This window comes from Onychomys torridus, chromosome 3, assembly GCF_903995425.1.
Source record: "Onychomys torridus chromosome 3, mOncTor1.1, whole genome shotgun sequence".
Lineage (NCBI taxonomy): Eukaryota > Metazoa > Chordata > Mammalia > Rodentia > Cricetidae > Onychomys > Onychomys torridus.
Window position 1 is genome coordinate 12,213,708 of NC_050445.1, and position 24,457 is coordinate 12,238,164.

Sequence of the window (24,457 nt, forward strand, 5' to 3'; positions counted from 1 at the left end):
AGACTTTACCACTATCCCATCCCTCCTTTATCTTTCTTTTGCCGATTTTTCTCTGCCACATTTTTATTTCGTTTATATCTTTCAAGTTTCATGTGGTAAGATTGACTCTCACAGAGAGGGTGACAGTTCTGTGATGACAGCACACATTTAGATTTGAGTCATTGCCACTGTCAATCAGGCCACAGATCAGTTCTCCAGAGCTCCCCCTTTGGACCCCCTTTGCAGACACACCCTCCTTCCGTCAGAGTCCCTGGAAGCCCCTGACCCTCCTTTTACTGTCCCATTCTTACCCAGTTGCTGGGTGTTGGCCCACATTTTGTTAACCCGGCTCCTGCTGAAGGGCATCCTGTCAGTTTCCAGTTGTCTCTGCTGCTCTTGTTCCTTTGTTTCTTCGTATAAATTTAAGACTCACCATGGCGATGTCTATTTTTAATCTTACTGGGCTTTTGACTGGAATTGCACTCAATCTATACATTGACCTGTTCTCTTTATTGCATTGTGTCCTCCGGTGGACACAGTGTACATCTTTATTGACTTATACCTTCCTTGCATCAGAATTCTATGATTTTTAGAACCCATACCTTGTGTATAGTTTTATATATATATATTTTAATATTTGGAAGTCTTTTAAAGTGTTTTTAAATGTTTGGTTTCCAGTTGTTTATCCCCAGTCTACAGTCTCACTTGGCTTCTGACCCCATAAACTATGACCTTGCTGACTCTCCTTTTAACTCTACCTCCTGCCTGGTTGCTCATTCATTTCCCTTTCTTACCTTATTGCGAGTGCTAGGATTACCACTAAGATGTTAAATGAGTCTTGCTTTATTCCTGACAGCAAGAAGCTACTTCACCAGTGAGTTTGTGGTTAGCCAGTGGGAATGAAGCGCCCTTCCATTCTGTTTGCAGAGAGCTCTTAGCATGAAAGAATGTTGAGTTTTGTCGAGTTTTGATGCCTTTTCTTAATCAAATAATGTGATTGTGTGATTATTTTCTTCATCTTTACACTGTTAATATGATGGGTTTGTTTGATTGATTAGCAGTGTACACACACACACACACACACACACACACACACACTGCTGGGCTCTATCACCTTCTTCAGCTAAGGATTAAAACGTCCTCATTCTGTTGTGGGGTCATATTTCAGTGCTTCCTGCTTTCACTCTAAAACTGCTTCTGAGAGTTTGAAGATCCATGACAAACATTATTTTCGTGATTATGAGGTATAAACCGGAGTGTTATGGAGCCAATTGGAATAGTATTATTGCATTTGTCTCACTTTGAGACCAACGTCTGCTGTACTTATAACTCACCGCCTATCTCCTTCCTTTCTCCATTAAGTTGCTCAAAGGTAGTGCCTGTCTCAGACAGTTTCTCCTTTTTCCTGGGGTTTGAGGTTCTCTTTGTATTTTTTCAGAGGCAGAGAAGAGAGCAGACATACTCTTTCTTTGTCTCTGGGCATCTTCCAGCCTTTCCCTTACTCCCTGGCTCTGGATGGGCCCCATTCTCCTCTGGTTTGAACTGGCTGTTCCAGAAACGAACACAGCTGTCATCTGGGACCATGTTTTTTGATCTCTGGCTTTATTCCGGGAATCACAAGCTTTAAAACAGGAAAAGGTGGGAGTCTGTTGGAAACTATTAGAGGGTGCTGATATTAATAGCCAACATCTATTGAGTAATTACCAAGTGTCATGCATTGTTTTAAAATTATTGCAAGGATTACTTCAGTAAAATCTCACCACAGTGCATATGGTAGTTGTTATTATTCTCTTCCCAAGTTTGCAGGTAAGAAAATGGAGACTTGAAGAAGTTAAATAAGTTGCCAAAGTTATACCACTAATACACAGAAGATCTGGAACCCACTCGAGTTGGTGGGACTGTTAACTCAGTGGGTTACAAAACAAAACAAAACAAAATGTAGGAAGAGGTTGTAGGGAAGAGGGAAGGAGGATGGTTCATCAAAACCAAGAGAGGATGCTTTGGGTGCCAAGTCAGGAAGGAGAGCCTCAATGCTTCATTGGCAGAGCCCTGGAACTGGAGTGAGAGCCAAGTAAAGGTGTCAGCCAAGTTAGGGAGCTTGTGATCTCCAAAAGGGCCTGAAGAAGGTTCTGGAATGGAGGAGAAGCATGTGGTCTCTCTTTGAGCAAATCTGGAAGTCATTGTTTCTTAAGGATCCAGTCCATGCCAGTCCCGGTAAGTTCCTCTGGATGTCCATGCAGAACAAACGTGATTGGGATGGATGGGGTCTAAATCTACCTACGTTATGATGATACTTCTTGAACTTCTTGGAAATTTTGTCATCCCTCCCTTAGTTATATTTTTTCCACTTCTGACTCTTTCTATGTGAACAATAGCCATAAGCCCCATCATTTCCCAGTCTAGAAGCCTTATAAACACTGCATCTTGCCTGCAACCAGCAAGGAAGCATTAGAGGAGAACTGGACAGAGGCAGACCAGCAAGGTTGGCACCTGAGACCTGTGGGTTACCTGACAAGAGAGTGTCGGGTGCAGGTAACTTACAGCACAGGGTATCAGCCATCTGCGCAGCGTAGGGTTACTCTGCACTTTCCATGAGTGCTCACACCCTCCCAGTGGAGGCATCTGACACACTCAGTAGGCAGTTCTCGGAGCCAGTCACTCAGCATTGACTGTCACTTCTGGCACCGACAGAGCCCTAGCACTTGGTTCCTGTGGATCCCACCTTCTCCAAAGCTTTACTGGGCCTTCCCTTTTCCTTCTGATATCCCTTACCTGCCTGCTCCTTCCTGCTCTGGTTCTCATATTGCTTGAGAAGCAACATCCCCTGGTCTCAGGCCAGAGGGCAATGTCCCAGCCATATGTCTGCCTTGCAGTTCTTGGGTGATGTCATTATGAAAGGATGGAGTAGCTTGGTATCAAGAGAACCAGGCTTCCCTGGGCTTATCTCTCAGTTCTATGCTTCTAGGAAGTAGAACCTGTTTCATGTCTGGTCCTTGTCCATAGACTGGACTTTGTACCCACAATCACACACTGTATTACCATAAAAAGTTCTTCAAAGGCCCCTGAAATGAGTTGAGACACACAGAGCCCTTGAGATGATGCCTAGAACATATGAAGAGAGAGAGGGAACCAGGTCTCTGTAGAAGCTTGGTTATTTCACAGGAAAGAGAAAGGAGCCACAGAGAGCCTTGAGCTTCAGTTAGGATGAGTGGGAAACACCCCTACCAGAAGGAGAAATGCTGGAATGGTGAGCCAGGCTTGAGGACCATAGAGTTTGCACATCAGCTGGGAGGGAGCCTGGTTCTCTTTGGCAGTACTTCTGACATGAAGTTCCCAAGAAATAAAGCCACACCTATGCATTCTGTCAGGCTAATGTGTGTGTGTGTGTGTGTGTGTGTGTGTGTGTGTGTGTGTGTGTGTGTGTGTGGTGGCAGGGGGAGGGGGTAGAGGAGGTTGAGATATTTGTGATTGTGCAGAGATAGAGTGTTACAGAGTAAAACCCAATTGGTCACCTTTAGTCCCCTTAAGGCCATTTATTCTCCATCTTTCTGTTTGACCTAACATCCTTGTGGCTATCAGGCAAGATCCTTTGGGGGATGTACAAGCAGATTTCTAGTTTCCACCAACTCAAAGGCTTCGAATGCTGTCAGACAGCACTGGAAGCCTGCAGCTGAGACTTCCCACTCTGCTGTAACTGACTGATGTCCCCATCCATGTCTTTGAAAGTTGCCCTGACTTATGGTTTTCTTTGTTCTGCTGTTATAAGAACATCTTGGAACTGATGCCACTTTGGGATGTGGCATTTGGGGTGACCTGCACTGTGTTCTAGATCCATGGCCACTAATATTTGGCTTCAGAATAAACTCTTCTTTTCTTTGAGGCGAGAGCTGGTTTGGCACTGACATACTTTTTGTCTTAAAGAAAGGTGAGATAAGAAACATTGCCCACCTTAGAGGTGCTGTTCAAAGCACGGATTGTTCGTTAGCTACACCTGCCTTACTTTCGACTCTTAGCCCAGGGAAATTTGGTTCTCTTAATATTCATTAAATTATTCATCCAGATCCAACGTCAGTTTTTAAATCAAAATTTCCCATAATTTAAATTTTACTCTTAAATCCCAGGAATATTGGCATCATTGAAAAAGAGAGTGTTTTCAACTTGAATTTGCCCTTTTAGGGGCAGAACAATCTAGAGATGTGTATTAGCCACTGTTCTATTGCTGTGAAGAGATATCACGACCCAAGAAACTCTTATTTTAAATAAAAGCATTTAATTGGGGCTTGTTTACAGTTGCAGAGATTTAGTCCGTTATCATCATTGTGGGCATGCAGGTAGGCAGGCATTGGAGGGGTAGCTGAGAGCTACATCCTGATCTGTAGACAGAGAGGCAGAGAGAACCAGGGCCTCGAATAGGGTTTGGAAACCTCAAAGCCTACCCCAAGTGACACACCTCCTCCAACAAGGCCACACCTCCTAATCCTTCTAATTCTTTCAGAGTGTCACTCCCTGGTGACTAAGCATTCAGCTATATGAGTCTGTGGAGGCCATTCTTAGTCAAAGCACCACAGAATGTATGTAAGTGAGAGGACACTGTGGGGAATCAGAGTGCTAAAATAACCTCGGAGGCCAGAAGCTTTCTTCCACACCTGCATGCTTTCTGAAAACAGACAGGCCGAGGTCTGCAGAATCAGGATCAAGGCCCCGAGTTATACAGAGATAGTTACAGAAATGCGTACAGCTATATAGGCAGAAAAAAAAAAAAAAAAAAAAAAAAAGAGCTGCATTCTCTGGTAGCAGGAGAGACATAGTTTCTGAACTTAATATTGAGAGTATCTTGAGAATTTTAATTCCATAATGAATTCTGAGTTCCTTCAGTAGGAAATTATTTGAAAAGTAGGAAGATACATGTTGGGGATAGAAAGAGCAGCAATAAGTAACTTTGGGGAGAGAAAAATTTGAGGCATGTACAGACAGAGGCAGCAGTCCAAATACCCCAGGGCCACAAGTTCAAGAGGACATGAGGCATGTAAAGAGACTGGATTTCAGACAAAGATATATGGCTATTTTCACTGATGAATGAACTCATAAATAGTTCACAGGACTTGAGGGTAAAGAGAGAAACCCCTCAGTTACTAAACTAATGTGCTTTGTGACCTCATCTAGGAATGCTGCTGCTTATAGGTAAACATGGGAGCCCAGGCAGGGACATGAGTGTTTTATTCTGCGTGCGATGGAAAGCCATTGCAGATTAGGAGTAAAGTGACATGATCTGGACAGCAGATGCCCTGTTGAAGGTAGGAACACAGAACTCCGCTTCCGCCTTCCAGGATCCTGACGCTCCTTGCCAAAAGACAAGTATAAAAAGATCAAAAAGACAGCTCCGGTCAGGGGCTGGAGGTGAGCTCCTTGGTGAAATGGAAAACTGGGGCTGGTTCCTAAGGACCTTGTGCTACAGTGGACTTGAGCTGAATCCCCAAAAGCCACGAGGAGACAGAAAAGAATTTTATGGAGGAGAGTGGCATGGTACACTGCATGCCCCTTGTAAAGGTCACGCTGGCTGCTGTGTGGAGGAGGGCAGGGCAGCGAGCATGAGAGCTTGCTTCATGACACAGCCCAAGGAGGACAAAGCAGGAGTCTGTGAAGGAGTGGCTGCCTGGAATAGGGCAGGGAAAGAAGCCCCATTTAGTCCTCGGAGTTGTACCACTGCGTAGGATAACCTTTTACCGGGTAAGAAACCAGCTGGGCCTTACCTGTGTCCTGCAGCCCCAGCAAAGGGGCTGCTCATCCTGTATCTTCAAGTGAGAAGCATACCAGTACTCTGGTGCGCATGTGTCCATGCTGCCTTAGTGTGGCTATCAGGCTTACACGGGGGTTAGACAGTCCATTGATTCTGTTCATGAATTCGAATTGCAATTTGGAATTCTAAAAATGAAACATTAAACTGTGTGAGGGCAAAACGCCTCGTTCTTGAACAGCATGACTTAGGCACCATTTGAAGTACAGAGAACATTGTGTCAGGCCTGATGGGGGAGAATGGTTTCTTTCTCCCCCCCTGAGGATATTTCAGTCTCTCTCCTGGATGCAAAGTTCCCTGTGTTCTTCTAGACAAAAAGGACAGCAGCAGGTGTGAGGCAGTGCTATTCTAGCTGTCCTAGCAATCCAGCCTTGGCAATGAATTACTGGGGCTGCTGAGACCTGTCTGCCCACAAGTCTGAGGATGCTGGGGAAGCCGGGGTGGGAGTGGGGTGGGGGGCTGGGGTCATGTGCACTCCTTTTCAGCTTAACAGCCGTAAAGAAAAGGTCTGAAATCTGACATCTGCAGAGAGTGAATGGAATGGAATGCTTGTGTTGAGGCGGGTGGGCAGACTGCAAACACAAATACGGGGGAGCTTTCTTTCAGAGGCAGAACCTAGATTTCAATTTGCATGTGCATGTGAGGGCGGGTCGTGAAACTCCTGAGGAGTTCGCCAGAAGTAGGTAGAGACTTTAAGGGAGGAAGAAGAGGAAAAAGAGAAAGACATTAATGAAATCCTTGTGGCCTGAAAGCAAAAAGAAGGCTGTGGGTATGGGGGAGCCAGCAAGAGGGGGTCAGGAGGGCGGGGAAGAGAAATAGGAGAGGGGGTGAGTAAGAACAAACTATGTATGAACATACCTTAATTTAACGCATCACTTTTACACTAGCTTAAAAAAAAACAGTAAATAAAATGATTGGGTTTAGATAATCTTTGAAAGAAATAGCTGGCTTGATCTGGGTCAAGCAGTGATACTTTTTGTCTCCTTCATCCATGAACACATTATATTTTTATCAAAACCATCCCTCACTACCCAGCTTTTCCCAGATTTGTCCACCCTCATCTTCCTTCCAGTTTTAGGTCCCTTTACCCTTCATAAAAAGATAGGTGATCATAGATAGATAAATGGATGGATGGATGGGTGGGTGAATGGGTGGGTGGGTGGATGGATGGATGGATGGATGGATGGATAGATAGATAGATAGATAGATAGATAGATAGATAGATAGATAGATAGATAGATAAAGTTATAAACAGACCTATTGTGTCCAATTAGCGTAACCCAAATGCAGATGAGTGTAGGACTGTCTGTTATAGCTTGGGACCTACCCCCACTGCTGCGAAACCTGACTTCCTCTGGTAGCCATTGACTACCTGTAGCTTCTCAACTAGGAGTTGGGCTTTGTGAGCACTGTCCCCGCCCCCAGGCATACCAGGATATTGACCAGACTGATCTTGAAAAAGTTTGTATAGCATCCCAACCCCCCTCCGTTAAAGCTCATGAGTACAACAGCCCGCCAGGCCTGGAAGACAGTTTGGCCTCATTCCTCTGGGAGCTATGCTCTTGCCGTCTTTCCAATCTGGGAGCACAGAGTGTGATGTGGATGTCCCGTTTAGGATGGAGAACTCTACTACGGATCATGATTCTCTGCACTTCAGTCTTGTTAGGATCCTGCCCTCACTCCTGCACATGTGCAACTTGGGGTCTTGCGTCTTACATCATCAGCGGGTGCTGGCGACTATGTACCACCTTAAAACCCCAGACACAGACCTCCACCCTCACTGTGTGCTCTCTGCTCTGCTCCCGCCATCTTTCTTTCTCTCCAGGCCTGGCTCTCCTCCCTCCTATCCCCCACTTCTTTCTAATAAAGCTCTTTGTAACTCTGGTAGTCGTGGCCGTGGCCCGGTGACTTTTCTGCTGGTAACCAGAGCCACCACTAGCTCTGTTTATCATAACCGTCAAGTCTCTTGTTGTTCCGTCTGGTAACTTCCCTCAACTGCTAAAAGAAGCTTATCGGGCTGAAGAGATGGCCATCGAGATTGCTCAATGGTTAAGAGTCCTGGTTACTCACTCCTCCGGCGGACCTGGATTCAGTTCCCAGCACCTATATAACCACTCACAGCCCTCTGTAACTCCAGATCCAGAGGATATGACACCCTCTTCTGGCTTCCTCTGGCTCTAGGCACATACTTGGTGCACAGACCTGCAGGCATATACATAATAAAATAAAGACAGAAATTCCTACTTTTAGAAAAGCCGCTTCTCTGATGAGAGGTGAGGGAACCAGCAAAGTTTGTGTCAACCTTCTTCACAGAAGCCCGTGTTACACAGAGGCCAGAATGGCAAAGGGAAGCGAGAAGGTGCAGCTGAGGACGCATGTTTTGAGGTATTGATCTAGACTGTCCCTCCCCTTCCCCAAATAACAATGGAGGCCCTGCTGGTTCGTTTATTGGAACAGGAAAGGGACACAGAAGGCTTTTACAATCCATCCACATCACAGCAGCCGCCTGCTCATCTCACTTCTCCCCTCGGCTCTGTGTTGCTGTCCTTTGATTCTGGTATTTCTAATCTTCATATTGGTTGGCCCCTGGCTTTCAGCCCCTTTATCAAAGAGACAGGCTCGTGTATCTATCTTTTCTGTGGTTTCAGTTCTCTCTAGGTTCCTGGACGGCTTCCTTTGAAGCTCATGGTAGCAGAGTGAGTGGACCAAGGCTTTGTGTGGACTCTGATGGATTTTTGCTCTCAATCACATTGTTAACAGAAAGGAACAAGAGTGGCCTTTTCAGTGATGTCCTTGTGGGTGTTTGAGACAATTTGGGAGCTTGTTTTCTGTGGGGAAAGTGGCCAGGGTTGCTTCTTCTCTGTGCTTACGATTTTAGTAAAGTTACCAATAGCAAGGATTGGCAGAGAGTGAAACACCCAGTGGATATTTAGGAATTTTCCTCCTGCTTCATTATCCTGTAACCATGGTAACAGGGATTCTTAGGGTTGTAGATTTTTTTAAAACCATTATAGTTGGAAGGTTGACAAATTTTGTAGTGTGAGTAGAAATGACTGTCTGTGTAATATGATCTTCAACATGTGAATGAGTGTGTCTTTTTGTCTAAACCCACTAAGTCTAAATATATATGGCTTTTTTTTTTTTTTTTTAAAGCAGAAGTTAGCAATTCTTCCCTGGCCTGGCTCACAGAGAGAAGGTTGGCAGGTGCCTTATGAATGGCAGGTACAGGAGAGCCCTCTAGTGGGAAATTGCCAGGGCAAACCCAGGAGCAGGAGAGAGTCGAGAGAAAAGGAATATTAGGAATGTGCTGGAGGACACCTTCATTTGCTGATCTGCCACGTAAAAATCACCAGCCATGTTCTGAAGCACATGCCAAATACATACTAAATTCAAATCATGACTTCAATGTGTCACTCTTCATGGCCCTCACCTGAAACATCCGCCATGGGCAAATCAGAGAGGAGGCACGTCTTTAGGCAGTAAAAGAAACCCAAGGGCCAGAGAGAGATGGTTTAGCAGGCTGATCTTCCAGAGGACCTTGGTTTGATTCCCAGCACCCATGTGGTTGGTCACAATCCTTTGTAACTCCATTTCCAGGACATATAGCACCCTTTTCTGACCTCTGAGGGCACCAGGCAAGCACGTGGTATACATACATACATACATACATACATACATACATACATACATACATACAGGCAAAACACCCATACACATAAAATTAAATTAAATAACCAAGTCTGAAGTGGATGAGTGGCACTTCTCCAAGGAGAGGTGAGGAATAGGGACTGCTCACCAACATGAGTACTTCTCAAACAGAAGATTATAAACCTCCCCGTTCCCCGAGACCAGCGTTGAATAGGACATCCATTGCTGTTTGCCTGTACTCAGAATTGCAGAACACTCTTTGTCCCATATCCCTAGCCATACTGCATACCTGAGCCTGTAATGTCAAATTTACAGGAACACTTTTATCCATCTTGACCAGGATCCTGATGCTTTTACTCTGTTTTAAATGGCTTTGATTTTAATGGCTTATACCGAATGTTTCAAAACCATGTTGTATAAGAAATAACTCTGCTGTACACGTGTCCTCAGTGCATTGAGCTATGTCTAGATGTACTGAATGACTTAGAACTGGGGCCCATAGTCCACAGCTGCGTCACTGACCATCATCCATGAGCCTCTCGTAAGGATTCACAAAGTGTGTATCCAGGCAACAAGAACAGACTTCAGAGTTTGTGCCTTTCAAAGCCTGTTAAGGGTCTAACCAGCACCATAGGCACTGGTGGAAATGTGGACTCCGTACTTTTAGCCCAGAACATAGTGGCTTCTGTTGTCATCTCTGGCACTGCACAGCCCAGGAATTTCTGTCAGGGGATCTAATCTCTTCTCTTCTGTGTCAGATCAGATGCGTTAGTTGTGAACTCTGAATCACAATATGTGTCAGTGTCAAATTAAGGAAAAATCTTGGAATAATTTAACCAAGAGCAAGCTGGAGTTTGAATTCTCCACATCTCTCACTGAATCTTCTGTCTCTCTCTTGTCTGTAATCCGTCTGTTGTAGCATCCTGAATCTGTGCCTGCCTCAGTCTTATGAAGCTGTCCATATGTGTGTGTGTATGTGTGTGTGTGTGTGTGTGTGTGTGTGTGCGTGTGTGTGCCAGTGTCCCTAATGAGGGACTTTTGTTCTGTATTTATTGAACAGCACAAAAGTATCACACAGCACTGGGCAGTGGTGGTGCACGCCTTTAATCCCAGCACTCAGGAGGCAGAGCCAGGAGGATCTCTGTGAGTTTGAGGCCAGCCTGGGCTACCAAGTGAGTTCCAGGAAAGGCACAAAGCTACACAGAGAAACCCTGTCTCGAAAAACAAAAAAAAAAAAAAAAGTATCACACAGGAAGGAACTGGAGATACCTTACAGAAATCTTTAACAGGGTTTTATGACAGATAACACTTGACTTAACTCCAACTGACTCAGCTAACAAACAAACAAATGCTATCAAGCAATGTCCATAGGTTGCTTCCACCACTTATGGCAGATGTTTAGTGTATAAAGTTGCTTTCAACCTATTTGCTGTTTTCAGCATTTATTACTATAACATACATACAGGCATGTATGCATGCATTACTCATGGGTCAGGAGTAATGTATGCATGTATATATGTTAACTTAAAATTAGGGGTACGCCTCAGCTTAGGCTGTAAACACCGATTACATGGGAAACTTAAGTCAGGTGAGGTTGCTTGTTACGGTGTTCTCTTACAGGCAGGTTAAGCAAACAGGCGGAGTACCCAGTAGGATAGCAGTGACCTCAGGACGTGACTAGTGACTCAGCTGTGAGGTCCAGCAAACCCTCAGAATGTAAGGGACAGTTTCAGAATATTATGTCGCCCCACTTTGCCGACTAGAACAAGGATTTTCAAAGCCCAGTCCCCTGTCAGGAACTGTGTGAGGCTTCACATCTTCCTGGAAGCCTGATTTACTTGGTCCACATGGTCCTTTCTGGTCACTCTGTGGTCCTCCTCTCTGTGACAGTCAGTGGATGCTCAGCTGCGCTCTGCGATGTAGCAGATTTAACTCCTTGTGGTACATAATTGTGTACCGGGCACAAGTGTATCCCTGGGAGAGTTCACACAGTGTCTTACACCTACTAGATCCAATTCAGTCATTCACTGGCTCACTCAATCATCCACCCACCCAGTAAATGGAGTACATAGTCACTAAAATACACTGTGACCTCCGACTCCTTATCTTCCTAATTCTCCAACCCTTGGGGGCCCCATTTCCTCTGAACTTCCTAGTTCTCCCCTGTACTACAAGATAATATAAAGGTCACCATAGCAAGTCACCATACCTCCCACAAAACCAGCTCCCAGAGCCTGAATCTGCTTCAGCAAAGAAACACAGTGGTCCACAATAGGTTCATTCTGAATCTGTGAGCAGATCTGTGAGATGTGAGATACAAAAATGGAATCCCAGGTGTGTGAAGAGGCTCCTTGAAAGCACCAGGACCTTATGCTCAAGATCGGCAGTGGGATAGACTGTCCCAGGGACAGAGGTGTGGGCATGACCTGAGATTGTAGAAAATGATATGTGTGTGCTTGACCTTGGGAATGGGGCAGAAAAGGCAGAACTCCCGTAGGAGAGACGTGCAGCTGACGGGGCATTTTGTTTCTCTGCAAATGCTATGTCCAATGACAATCAAATCCCAATTCCCTTGCAGATTAGTACAGATGCACCCAGCTTAAGGAAGACAGATTTGAAAGGTCGGAGTGCGCTGTTGGCCGACATCCAGCAAGGAACACGTCTTCGAAAAGTCACCCAGATCAATGACCGCAGTGCCCCACAAATTGAAAGTAAGTGAGCAGCTCAGCAGAGCCTGCTGGGAGCCCAGGGCAGGGTGGAGAGATCTCAGGCATGGCAGATGGAACCTGAAGCTGGGAGCTTAGATCTTGAACCACAAAGTAGAAATAGGGAGCAGACTGGAAATGGCTAGAATCTTTAAACTCTCAAATCCCCCCCTCCAGTGACATACTTCCTCCGACAAGGGAAACTTCCTGTTTGAATCTCTGGCCAATACTTTGGCTGAGAAGTTAACATATCTGAGTGAATTAAGCCTAGGCTTTTGCAAGGTGAAGGGGGCCTAGACTTTTCAATGCCAAGTTGAGTTTTCTAATTTGAGCCACACATGGCCAGCACTTTGCTAGGACTAGACTAGAGAGGGTAGCCGGCAGGCTTAGGCGTGGGGAACATGCTGAGTGCAAAGAATGAGAATGGCCTGCTCAGCCACTCCTGATGTCCAAATCACACCTCTTCCCTTCAGGTTCAAAGGGAACCAACAAAGATGGAGGAAGGACTGGCAGCAATGCCCGAGGAGGGAACACACCCCCTGCCCTGGGAGATCTCTTTGCTGGTGGCTTCCCTGTGTTGAGACCAGCAGGCCAGAGGGATGTGACAGGTAAGGAAGGGTCCATCCTGGTGGCCTGGTGGTCTTCCTTTATGCTCTCGACAGGTAGGACATGTGGTTCATAAATAGTTGTAGAGTATGAATTTGTGTGTTTGAGACCTTTAATTCTGGAAGTTCCCAAAGCACGGAACTATTCTCTGGGAATCTTTTAGAAATCTCATCTATTTAAATGACATCATCATAATTGAAGAATGACTTGTTTAACAAAGGTATCATGTTAGACAGAGTTCCATTCATAATAGACATGCTAATGCTGTGGGTCCACAAGCTTTGTGGTGAGCTGTAATGAATCTCCATCACTGTATCAGTTAGACACTGCTGTGGACCCAAATGTAAAAGTATAGGCATAATCTGTTTATTAGTAAAGTGGGGTGGTCTCAGCTAGGCTCCCTTAGCATCTGCAAACAGCTGCAAGTTGAAGAGGTGGATTACTTCCCCTATCTCTGGGGCATCAGCTGGAACAACTGGACTGATTGTCCTTGGAGCTGTATGAACTGCACATCTGCAGCAAGCTGTCTAGGGCTTGTTGCCATGTTGGGTCTCAAGAGAAAAGCAAGATGTGCATGATCTCTTGAGACTGTCCTGGGCTGGTCAGGAGAAAACTTAGAAGTCTAGCAAGTGTTACTTCCTGCTCTGTCCTCTAGGTCACAGTAACAGACAAGCCCCGCAGGGACAGGAAGTGGACTTTACCTCTTGCCAGAACACCTGCATAATCACTCCAAGTCGGCACAGGAGGGCCTGATCCAGTCACTGAAGCCATAAGGGGGCCATAGCCTGCAGCAATAATTTATGCTTCAGTGGGCATTCTGTATTTTCAAGATCATCCTGTTAAAAATTGGGCGAACATAGTGTTGCTGTGAGGGGTAGAAAAGGGTGTTTTGCTTCTTATTGCCTTGGAGGAGGACAGCTCCTGCCCAGACACACCTTGTGGCTGCTGCATGGACAGCCTCACAACGGACCTGCATAGTTTAGTGTGCAGCTGCAGGGACATCAGGCTTGTGAGTCCTGCATGCTGCCCACTCACTCACTTTTTTCCTTCCCATGTTGCTGGTCTAACCTAGAATGTGTTTTGCTTCCAGGTGGAAAGACAGGGCAGGGCCCTGGCTCCCGAGCGCCTTCTCCTCGGCTCCCCACCAAAGCCATCAGTGGCCCCCTTCCGGCCCCTGCATCTCCCAGGCTGGGCAATGCCTCAGAGGCACACAGCTCTGCCAGGCCGGCCCCTCCTCGCCCCAATGTGCCTGCTCCACCGCCTCCCACTCCACCCCCACCCCCACCCCCACCCTTGCCCCCAGCCTCCCCAATCAAAGCCCCATTGGTGTCCCACCCTGTCCCTCCAACCAAGGGGAATCCCTCTGGGGTACCACCCCCTGTACCCTGCACACCTCCCCCTCTACCCGTGATCCCACCCCCACCCCCGCTGCCCCCAGCTGCAGTGCTCAGTGACAAAGCAGTTAGGCCCCAACTAGCCCCACTGCACCTGCCGCCCATCCCGCCCCCGCTCCCTCTCCTCCCACCCTGTGGGTACCCAGGGCTCCACACAGAGCCCAGCAGCCCCGCACAGGAGGTGCGGGAGCCTCCAGCCCCTCCACCACCACCACCACCACCACCGCCGCCTCCACCACCGCTCCCCACCTCTTGCTCCCCCAGGGCCGCTGTGCCCACGCCCCCTTTGCCAGGCTCGAACAACAGCGGCTGCGAGACTCCTCCCCCGCTGCCCCCCAAGTCCCCAAGCTTCCAGACACAAAAGGCCTTGCCCACTCCTCCGGGTGCTCCTGGCTCTCAGGTCATCCTACAGAAGAAGCGGCGAGGCCCAGGTAAAGCAGCCTTCAAGGCTCCACTGAGCCACGTGGGCATCTTGGCAGGGCTCACCCGATTTCCACCAGAACACTCAAGCCTGGCCCTTCTGTGGGATCGTACTGTTTGTTTAGAGGTGGGAGCCACTGGTGAGGAGGCTGGGAGCCCTGGTGAGGGAGGCTGGGAGCCCTGTCTTGGATCCCGCAGAAGGTACCAGAGAGATTCTGGCCTTGATCCTCTTGGTTGCTAGCTGTGTGTCATGAGGGAACCACTTAGCCTCTCTGTGCTTTCTTGTCTGTAAAACAGAGTGGCAGGAGGACGGTTTTTGTCTCTCGCGGTCGGTAGGGTACTTGACACTGCTCTGGCTCTGGCAGCAGTGAAGGCTACAGAAGTAGTGTTTATCCTTCGGTCAGCCTGGCTCTGGACCTCCTCCCTGAGTGGGATGCAGCCGCTTTCCAGAACTAGATCCCTGGTTCAGTTGCCCGAGCGAGTGACGGAGTGAGTGACGCCTGTCTGCCCTCCAGCTGCACTGACAGCCCACCCCCTGGAACGCAGTCTGCACTCTGGCAGATTCCCCAGCGGACTCAAGAAAACAGGCTTGTGTACTGAGCCAAAGCAAAACTAATTCCTTCGCAGAAAGCAGAGGATTGTGAATGAAGCAAACACTGTAGAGGAGAGAGCACGCGCATGCACCAAGGGCTGTGTGCAGCAGAGACAGTGTGAGCACATACCCACACATGCAGACATGCATGCAGAAACACTCAGCACATGAACAGGCTGATGAACACACATCAGCATACATCTGTTTACACAGGGACACTGGTATACACCCCACTCACATATGCAAGTCCATCTCACACACACACTGCTTATACCACATACACATATGCACACACCCAGGCCCATCATATACACACACAATGCAGAATATATATATATATATACACACACACACACTCCACAATATATATACACACACACACTCCACATACCATATATATATATATATATATATATATATATATATATATTATAATACATACATATATACATATATATGTACATGCTCCACACACATATACATACCACATATACATGTAGTCACATACTGTAGACACATATACCACATGCACATGCACATCACACATGTCTGCACACTACATGCAAATATACAGGCATATGTGCAGAAAGTTTCTCAAAGGTATTTGGGGATCTGTACTGAATTCAAAGCTTAGGTTTCCCCATCCACTCCTGTGTAAGGGATGCTAGTTAAGCGGTGTTTTCTAAATAATGCCACATTTCACATGAGGTTGCTAAATGGGGGTCTGCATATGGCTAGGCTTGTGGTATATGACTTACTTCCTAGTCCCTTATGGGCAGCTTCCCATCCAATAAAGCATCAGAGCCTTTTCCTCCACCTCCTTCAGCAGGCTTGCAAGGGGAATGCTAGTGTGTCCCTAGTGGACCCCTCAGGTACCTACAGCAGGGAAAGCAGGAAGGGAGGGGGAGGAGGCTGGGGTTTAGGAGGAGGCTGGGGTTGAGGAAGGAGGCTGGGGTTGAGGAAGGTTGGAAGCCCTGAGGGTATGCCAGAGACAGGAAGGTGCAGCTGGTGAGCACTTCGCCTGGCACTCTGCTGCTTGATCCAGACTCAAGCCTCCTGGCCAATGCAGGCACTTATCAGGCCTTTGTCTATCTGTCTTTGGATATCTACAGAATGAGGGTACTCCTGCTTCAGTCCAGTTGGGGTGTGTGTGTGTGACAGAAGAGGCTGTTTGTAATCCACCAACACAGGGAATTCTGGGGCAGTGGTATTGCAAGCAGCAAGAACATGGCAGGTTCACTGAGGAAATGGGTAGTAGTGGGACGCTTGTGCTCAGGCACCAGGATGTGGGTTAGAGTCACTGCATGAGGCAGCCGCAAAGCACTGTGAAGGAGAGAGACTCTCACCACCGTGACCAGGAAGGCATGAGAAAAGAGAGTGGTGTGAATCGGGCCTTGGCAGGCAAGAAAGTTTTACCCAGGCTGGAAGGAGAACCAAGGTTTGTAGCATGAGAGAGCTGGTGGGGGAGAGAACCCAGGACAGGACCACCCCTCTGAAGGTTCTCTTTCTGACCTCACTGGGCCCTTGTCCTTAGGATGCCCTTTTCAGTTCCTATTGCTCTACAGTGGGTCCTTTTCTGGGGCTAAGGCAGATGACTGTTGTTGAATATTTTTACTCTTGGGGGACTGCCACCCAGCTCCCAAATAAATACATGGAGACTTAGTCTTACTTATGAGTGCCCAGCCTGAGCTTGGCTTAGTTCTAGTCAGCTTTTCTTAACTTAAATTATCTCATCAACCTTTTGCCTCTGGACTTTTTCCTTTCTCTATTCCATATTCCTTTCTTTCCTTCTCACTCTGTGGCTGGTTGTGTGCCTGGCCTCTGGTGTCCTCCTCTCCTTCTCCTTTTCTCACTCCTCCCCTTTTCTCCTCTCCAATTTATTCCCTCTGCCTGGCAGCCTCACCTGTTTCTCTCTCCTGCCTAGCTATTGGCCGTTCAGCTCTTTATTAGGCCAATCAAGTGTTTTAGGCAGGCAAAGTAACACAGCTTCACAGAGTTAAACAAATGCAACATAAAGGAATGTAACACATTTTTGCATCATTAAACAAATATTCCACAGCGTAAAAGAATGTAACATGTCTTTAACTAACATTTTACAACATCGGACCATGAGGTTTATCACATCATTGACAGTATAGTGGCAGCTAAGGTTGGCACACTTACTGTATCATGCATTTTCACCCATTTAATCCTGTCAACCACTCCAGAAAATGTTTGCTGGTATTATTCCCATTGTGTGAATGAGGAAACTAAGGGGCAAAGATATGTGACTGATATTATTTGCATTGTATAGATGAGAAAACTGAGGTACAAAGAAGGTATGTGACTGGTGCCAGTTAAGCAAACTGTGATTCAGCCCCAACCAGGTTGACTCCAGCTGCTGCCCTCCTACTTATCACATACCATTGCAGGGGCTAACCACTGAACCCCTCACCTAAAGTTAAAATCTACCATCCCACTTCTGTGTAAGAATGGCCGCCCTCTTCTCTGTTCAGGAACCAGTGGAGGGAAGCTAAACCCACCTCCAGCTCCACCTGCAAGATCGCCCACCACCGAGCTTTCCAGCAAAAGCCAGCAGCCTGGAGGCCAGCTGCGGAATGGAAGCCAGCACGTGATTGGTAAGGACTCCATCTGCACAGCAGGCTTCCTGCCCTCCTAAGACAGGGCAAAGGTTTCCCTGCCCACCCACGGGGGGGGCGCACAATTGACCAGTTCCCCATGCTGTCAAGACAGTATCTGTTTCTCAGTGAGCAATGATCAGAGAATACAGATTAGCCTTTAGCATCTGTGAAATAGGGACTTCCCTCCATGTCTTTTGGACAGGTCTAGGACCCACTCTGTAGCCCTGTGACTCAGATTAATAGAAGGAAGACATCCAGCACTAAACCCATCTGTGGAGAGCAGTTAAAAAGACCAGAGTTGCTTGGATAAGGGGAGGGAATAAGTGGACATCTTGCCAGGCAGGAGGAAAACTAAAACAAGAGATTGTAAGAAAGCCTTTTGGGGTCCTCAAAAACTCCACATCCCTTCTGTGTGCTCAGCTACTATCACATCAGAAAGGGGCCAGGGCCCCTTCCCTCCTCGCCAGAGCCTCAGGGCAGAACCCATTTACTTGGGAAGCCAGGCCTCACACTGGACACAGCCAAGCTGACATGTCTCCTTCTCAAAGCCTTTCTTGGGGAATTCAGCAGCACTCTTGTTGGATCCTAATCCCAGGACCTTTGCTAGGGTTTTCCTCCCAACTAGATCCTCTTTCTGTTTCTTCAGGGCTCCCTTAGGTGGGCGGAGGATCTTAGGCATGTGGATGGGGGATGACTTCACTTTGCCTCCGCTGCATACAATTGTCCAGCCAGGAATACTTGAAAAGCAGGTAGACGCTTGGAGAAATAACCCTGCCACCAAGCCCCTTGCACAGAGCGGGCGAGCCGCCAGCAGGGTATTCAGTCAGCATGACCTGCGTGCCTCTGAACACAGTCACACTTGGGTCACAGCAGTAATCTGAGTAAACTCCAATTCCCGTATTTCTCACATGTGCAGATGACTTCGAGTCTAAATTCACGTTCCACTCCATGGAAGACTTTCCCCCTCCAGATGAATTCAAACCATGTCAGAAGATATACCCCAGCAAGGTCCCCAGAAGTAAGTACCAAGACCCTCCACAGCACAAAGCACCTGCAGAGAGCACTGTCACTTTACTGTCCCCTAGTAAGGACACTGTACTGTGCAGACTTCCACAAGCTTAAGGAGGCGTATTGGTCCTGATGCCCAATGGTTCACTCAGAGGTGTCTCTGGAACTCCAGAGTTCACTGGCATCCCTTAGGAAGTGCTAGAATGAGGTGTGCATCCTTCCCTCCCCAGGGCCTTCAGCTGGGAGACGTGACACCCAAACAGAGAAATGGGACATGGGCTCTTAGGTTTAATAACTGGGAAAGAACCCCGTCAGATTCTGGCAAACCATGAAATGGAAAGTGTCCAGGGGCCAATGGTTCTCAACCTTGCCGACACAGAACAATGACCAGCCTTTTAAACTCCTGGAGGCAAGGCTGCATGTACTCAAGAGTGAAACCCAGAAGTCAGAGCTGCTGTGAGCTGCCAGGCATCTCCAGTGCACATCTGAAGTAGAACCTCATAGCCCAGGGGCTCTTCCTCCTAATTTCGTTGTATAGGCAGGCTCCAAAAGGAGGCTGAACGGATGCCTCTCGGGGCCAAAACAGCAGGAAGGCCAGAGAAAACTGAGGGTTAGAGAGGTGACCTCAAAGGGATTCTGCAGCTACTGAGCAGTCCTGTGCAGTTCCTGTGCAGTCCTGGGTCATTCAGTACAGCAGAAGGTAGGAGAGGGCAGAAGCAGCTACATGTGTGTCCTTATCCCACCACCAAATTGGGGTCAGAGTCACTCATCTGTGAACTCAAAAGGAAAATTACATGTTCAAGGCTAGCCCAAAACCAGGGTCCAGGAGCAGCAGACTCAGTGGACCTGTCCCTGCAGAGGACCTGGCAATGTCCCTACAATGGGACTCAGCTCTGTGTCTGCTGTGCCCAATACAGAGAAGTTGTTGGCATCTCAGCATCCACATGGGCACAACTCTCTCTGATGCCTGTGAGACCCCACTCTAGACAGAGGGGCCTGGTGTACCCTCTGGATAAGAGTAAGAAAAGAGAAATGTAAAGGCTCCAGAAGCCGAGCCTTCTCAAGGTTCTGCCGGAAAGTGAAAACCAGCTGTGGGTGAAAGTGGGTGCTGTGTCCACCTAGCGTTCCTTCTCAGGCAGCATGCACATGAACTGGCAGGTGGCCGCAGGCACACTGTGAACATCAGAGGCCACAGTGAGGAGCCAGGTGCCCAGGCTCACCCCACACTCTGAAGTGGATGGGTGTCTTAGTTGGAGTTTCTATTGCTGTGATGGAACCTCATGACCAAAATCAACTTGGGAAAAAAGGGTTTCTTTCATTTACACTTCCAGGAAGCTGTCCATCATGGAAGAAGTCTGGGCAGGAACTCAGGCAGGGCAGGAACCTGGAGGCAGGAGCTGATTCGGGTCATGGAGGGATGCTGCTTACTAGTTTGTTTCCATACTTTGCTTGGCCTGCTTTGTTATAGTACCCAGGACCACCAGTTTAGGAATAGCACCACACACAGGGCTGGTCCCTCTCCCACCAATAACTAATGAAGAAAATGCCCTACAGGCTTGCTTCCAGATAAATCTTTGTGGGTTGTTTGTTTGTTTGTTTGTTTGTTTTTTGTTTTTGTTTTTCAAAACAGGATTTCTCTGTAGCTTTGGAGCCTGTCCTGGACTAGCTCTGTAGACCAGGCTGGCCTCTAACTCACAGAGATCCGCCTGCCTCTGCCTCCTGAGTGCTGGGATTACAGGCGTGTGCCACCCCTGCCTGGCGGAAAATTTTCTTAATGCATAAGAGTGGTGATGACTTTTTACAGAACACCTCGGTCACCTCAGGCGTGAGGTTTGGAGTTGTACCAGTGAGGGAGCCAGGTAGGGCATGGGCATGTTGGCAGAAGTTAGAGACCCAAAGTCAAAAGGAGAAAGCCGCATGTGAAGGACCAATGTGCCTGGCTTGGGTGGCATAGGACTCAAGCCAGTGAATGTCAGTAAATGGCAGCTGTTGTCTTGCCCTGCAGAGTACCTTGTGAAGTGTGCACAGGTATCAGATGAATGAAGACGTGAGCTCTTATTCTTAAAGAAAGACCGGGTATGGCTCAGGTGCCAATCTTTCAAGGGCAAGTCCTCCAGTGACTTAAGACCTCCTAGGACCTGCCTCTTAATGGCTCCCCCACCTCCCGATAGAACCCCAAAGCCTTTAGCATCTGGACCTTTGGAGACATTCCAGATCCAAATTGCAGCATGGCCCATCAATTCTTCTCATTGGTTAGACACCAAAGAATTCAAATAAAAACATGGATGTAAATGTCTATAGCCAAATAATTGATAATAATCGAGTCATAAACAGCTAATGAACTGATCAACAGTTTGGAATAGCCACACAGCAGGATACGGTTCAACTACAAAAAAGAGTCAAGGGGAAAAAAAGGAGTCACTACTGAGACATACAACCTGGATTCACTTGAAAACACTGTGCTCAGCGTCTCATCCCAAGACCACATTCCACTTCTATGAAATGTCAAAAAAATGAGCAAGAGCACAGAGATGAAGTGAGGAGTGATGGCTGATGAGTCTGGGGTTTCCTTCTAGGGTGACGAAAATATTCTGTGGCTAGCTAGTGGTGATGGTTACACATTACATTCATGAATTCACATGCTGTGGCATCCAAATCTAGTGGGAGAAACCAAAGACTTGGGCTCAATTCAAACATGGATGAATGAACTCATTCTTACTGCTAGCAGAGGGATGGCAGCCTTAGGGCCAAACAGCATGCTGCCGTGTGGAAGGGGGGGTCAAGGTAGGTTTCAAAGGCGGCCATCAGAAAGGAATGCATTACAACTCTCCATGGAATCCACCGCTGGTTAAGAAAACTGTTTTGCTCCCCTTAACTGTTTCTTACTTTCCTACTATATAGTAATAAAAAGACCATTCCATCCCTTTGCCATAGTGATAAGCTCTTGAAACCTCCCAGCCCATTGTCCTATTCTCCTCTCACCTGCAAGCCACTAGGATCTCCCAGGCATTCCAGAGCAAAAGGTCAACAGCCCTTAAGGGATGCCTGGCTCCATATTAATTTTCTTTAGTCACCCAAGGGGAACCTGTATAAATTGTTACTCAGGTCTGAGCACTCTGCTGACTAGGATAGAGCAGTTCATTTCTGGGCAGGCAAAAGCATAGGATCAGGTTAGGACTGACTGTCACGTTCCCACACATGCAGTGTCCCTAACTGAGTTTTATTTTACTAACATGTACTCAAGCGGGGGTGGGACATATTTTTTTTAGGAAAAATTCTTATGTCACAATGCTTATTGTCATTACATTAGGAAGAAAGGTCATCGTTATGTCAGCAAATACTTGCTGAGGTTCTCACCCACTAGAAAGATGTCGATCAGTGAGTACCTCACCCTGTGGTGGAGGATGGGAGAGGAGAAAGCACACATGACATCTTATTCCCATGTTCCCAGTTAATCACGTCCATCACTGTCAGTTTAGTGGGAAAGTGGCTGATTTCAAATGGGACTGTGCTCACACCCCGACTTCTCCTTTTTAAAAAAATTTCCAATTGTGAGAAAAATGAAACATGAAAGACCCCATCTAAACCAAGTTTAAGTGTTGGCCTCTTCAGTGTAATCACATTGCTATGCAACCAAACTTCAGAATGATTCTCACCTTGCAGAACCAAAACTCCACACACATTAAATAACAACTCCAAGCTTCTTCCTGCCCGAGTCCCTGACAACCACCACTTGACTTATTTTCTCTATGATTTGAGCATTGTGAATAGCTGATGGAGGTAGGAGCATCTGCTATTTGATTTTTGTGGCTGGCTTTTTTCACTTAGCAGAATGTCCCAAGGTTCACCCATCTTAGTCAGAATGGCCTTCAATAGTCTTGCAGATAGACACATATGTGTCTGAATATATTATGCATCACATTTCATTTATCCATTTGTCCATTGTTAGACATTTGAATTGCTTCCATATTTTAGCAATTGAGAATACTACTACTATGCACATGAGTGTTCAGAGGTCTCTTCATGACTCTGCTTTCAATTGATTTCCATATATATCTAAAGGAGAATGTCAGGTCATAAGGAAATTCTGCTTTTAATTGTTTGAGGAGCCACCATACTGTGTTCTATAGCAGTCAATCATTTTTCATCTTCACCAACAGCATGCACACAGTGCTCTCAGTTTTTCCACATCCTCACTGACACTATCTTCAGTTTTGTTTGTTTGTTTGTTTTTTGGGTTTTTTTTTTTTTTTTTTTTTTTTTGGTTTTCTGAGACAGGGTTTCTCTGGGTAGCTTTGCGCCTTTCCTGGAACTCGCTTTGTATACCAGGCTGGCCTCGAACTCACAGAGATCCAATTGCCTCTGCCTCCCGAGTGCTGGGATTAAAGGCAGCTCTATCTTCAGTTTTTAATTTATTTAATTTTATAGCCACTCCAGTGAGTGCAGTATGATGGCTCACTGTTGTCTGCTCCAATTTTAGAGGCTACTCATGATACAATTACCCAACTATTTCCACGAGCTACAGAACTTCCTTACCACATTGCCAGAAGTTTAACATCACCAAGAGGTTCATTTTACTAAACTCAAAAGACTGGATGTCCCAAGAGTGTGATACTCAGTAGGAAAAACACATGGCCACTGGCCATATCTAGTTCCACCTTTGTGGTAACAATGGGGTATGACCCTTACCATTCTTGATAATGCTGTTGCCCACAGCCTTACTGAACTGGCCATCTATTGCTTGTCCCACGATGCTGTCTTTTCTGGGTATGCCTTACTCCTGTGAGACAACAAAGATGCTGCTCTGCCTTTGCAATTGTCTCACCTCCCTCAGCCCCTTGGCTCCCCCAACTCTATCTAGAGTTCCTCTCCTGTTCTCTCCTCTCAGACTTTCTGCCCCCTTAGGCATGGCAGATACTCCGTCATGGCCACTCCTGGATTTCCATGTCACCACATCCCGTCTACAATGGTGTTAAGAGTAGCCCGGCACCCCTTCCTCCCAACAGCCTCATTCCCCTGCACCCAGACTGCTCCTCCATGTTCTGTTGTCCCATCAAAGATATTAGTCATCTTTGTCTTCTGTCTCTTCTACCTCCCAGAATGGGGCCAACCACATACTCTGTAAATAATGGTTGGTTGAAAAAAAAAAAAATCCCATCACATATACATTGCTAACTACCTACAGAGTGAAATTTTTGGAAATAGCACCAAGTTCCATGAATGGGATTAAATTAATTACAGCAGAGTCACATACTAGAACTCTTGTGACCATTAAAACAGTGTATTGAATATTTGGTGATGCTACCATGTCAGTAAAAACAGCCCAAGCAACACTGTACAAAAACGAACATAAAACCTTTTTCCAAAAAATGTATTGATTTACGTATTATGTAGTAAAGGAGGACTTGAGACTAGAAGTATAGAAAAATGTGAGATGCGGGGAATTGCTGTGTGGTTTTCATTCTTTTTCTTTACTATTCTGTCCAGATTTTTATAATAAATGTGTGTTGCCATCTGGTCTTTACAACTAATTTTAAGTTGAAAGTGATAGAGAGAGAAAATAGGGTTAGCCCAATTCTGGTCCATGGACCTGCACAGGAGGAAATGGGGGCCAGGAGACCAACCCAGGTCAGGGCCAAGTGAGCTGACTTCTGTTGAGGGGATCTGGTCCCTTTTATACCAGTAACAGC

General features: G+C 46.8%; 1 protein-coding gene across 2 annotated transcripts in view; it reads left to right on the top strand.

Annotated features, from left to right (window-relative positions):
* Positions 1–24,457, top strand: part of Wipf3 (WAS/WASL interacting protein family member 3) — a 44,487-nt gene that overhangs the window by 14,316 nt on the left and 5,714 nt on the right. Inside the window, exons 2-6 of one of the 2 annotated variants that reach the window (XM_036182411.1) lie at positions 12,000–12,132; positions 12,600–12,734; positions 13,823–14,557; positions 17,634–17,756; positions 18,676–18,777. In XM_036182411.1, the coding sequence (XP_036038304.1) occupies positions 12,000–12,132; positions 12,600–12,734; positions 13,823–14,557; positions 17,634–17,756; positions 18,676–18,777 (1,228 nt within the window). The remainder of the gene's footprint in view (positions 1–11,999; positions 12,133–12,599; positions 12,735–13,822; positions 14,558–17,633; positions 17,757–18,675; positions 18,778–24,457) is intronic. The other variant, XM_036182413.1, reaches the window with a different exon arrangement.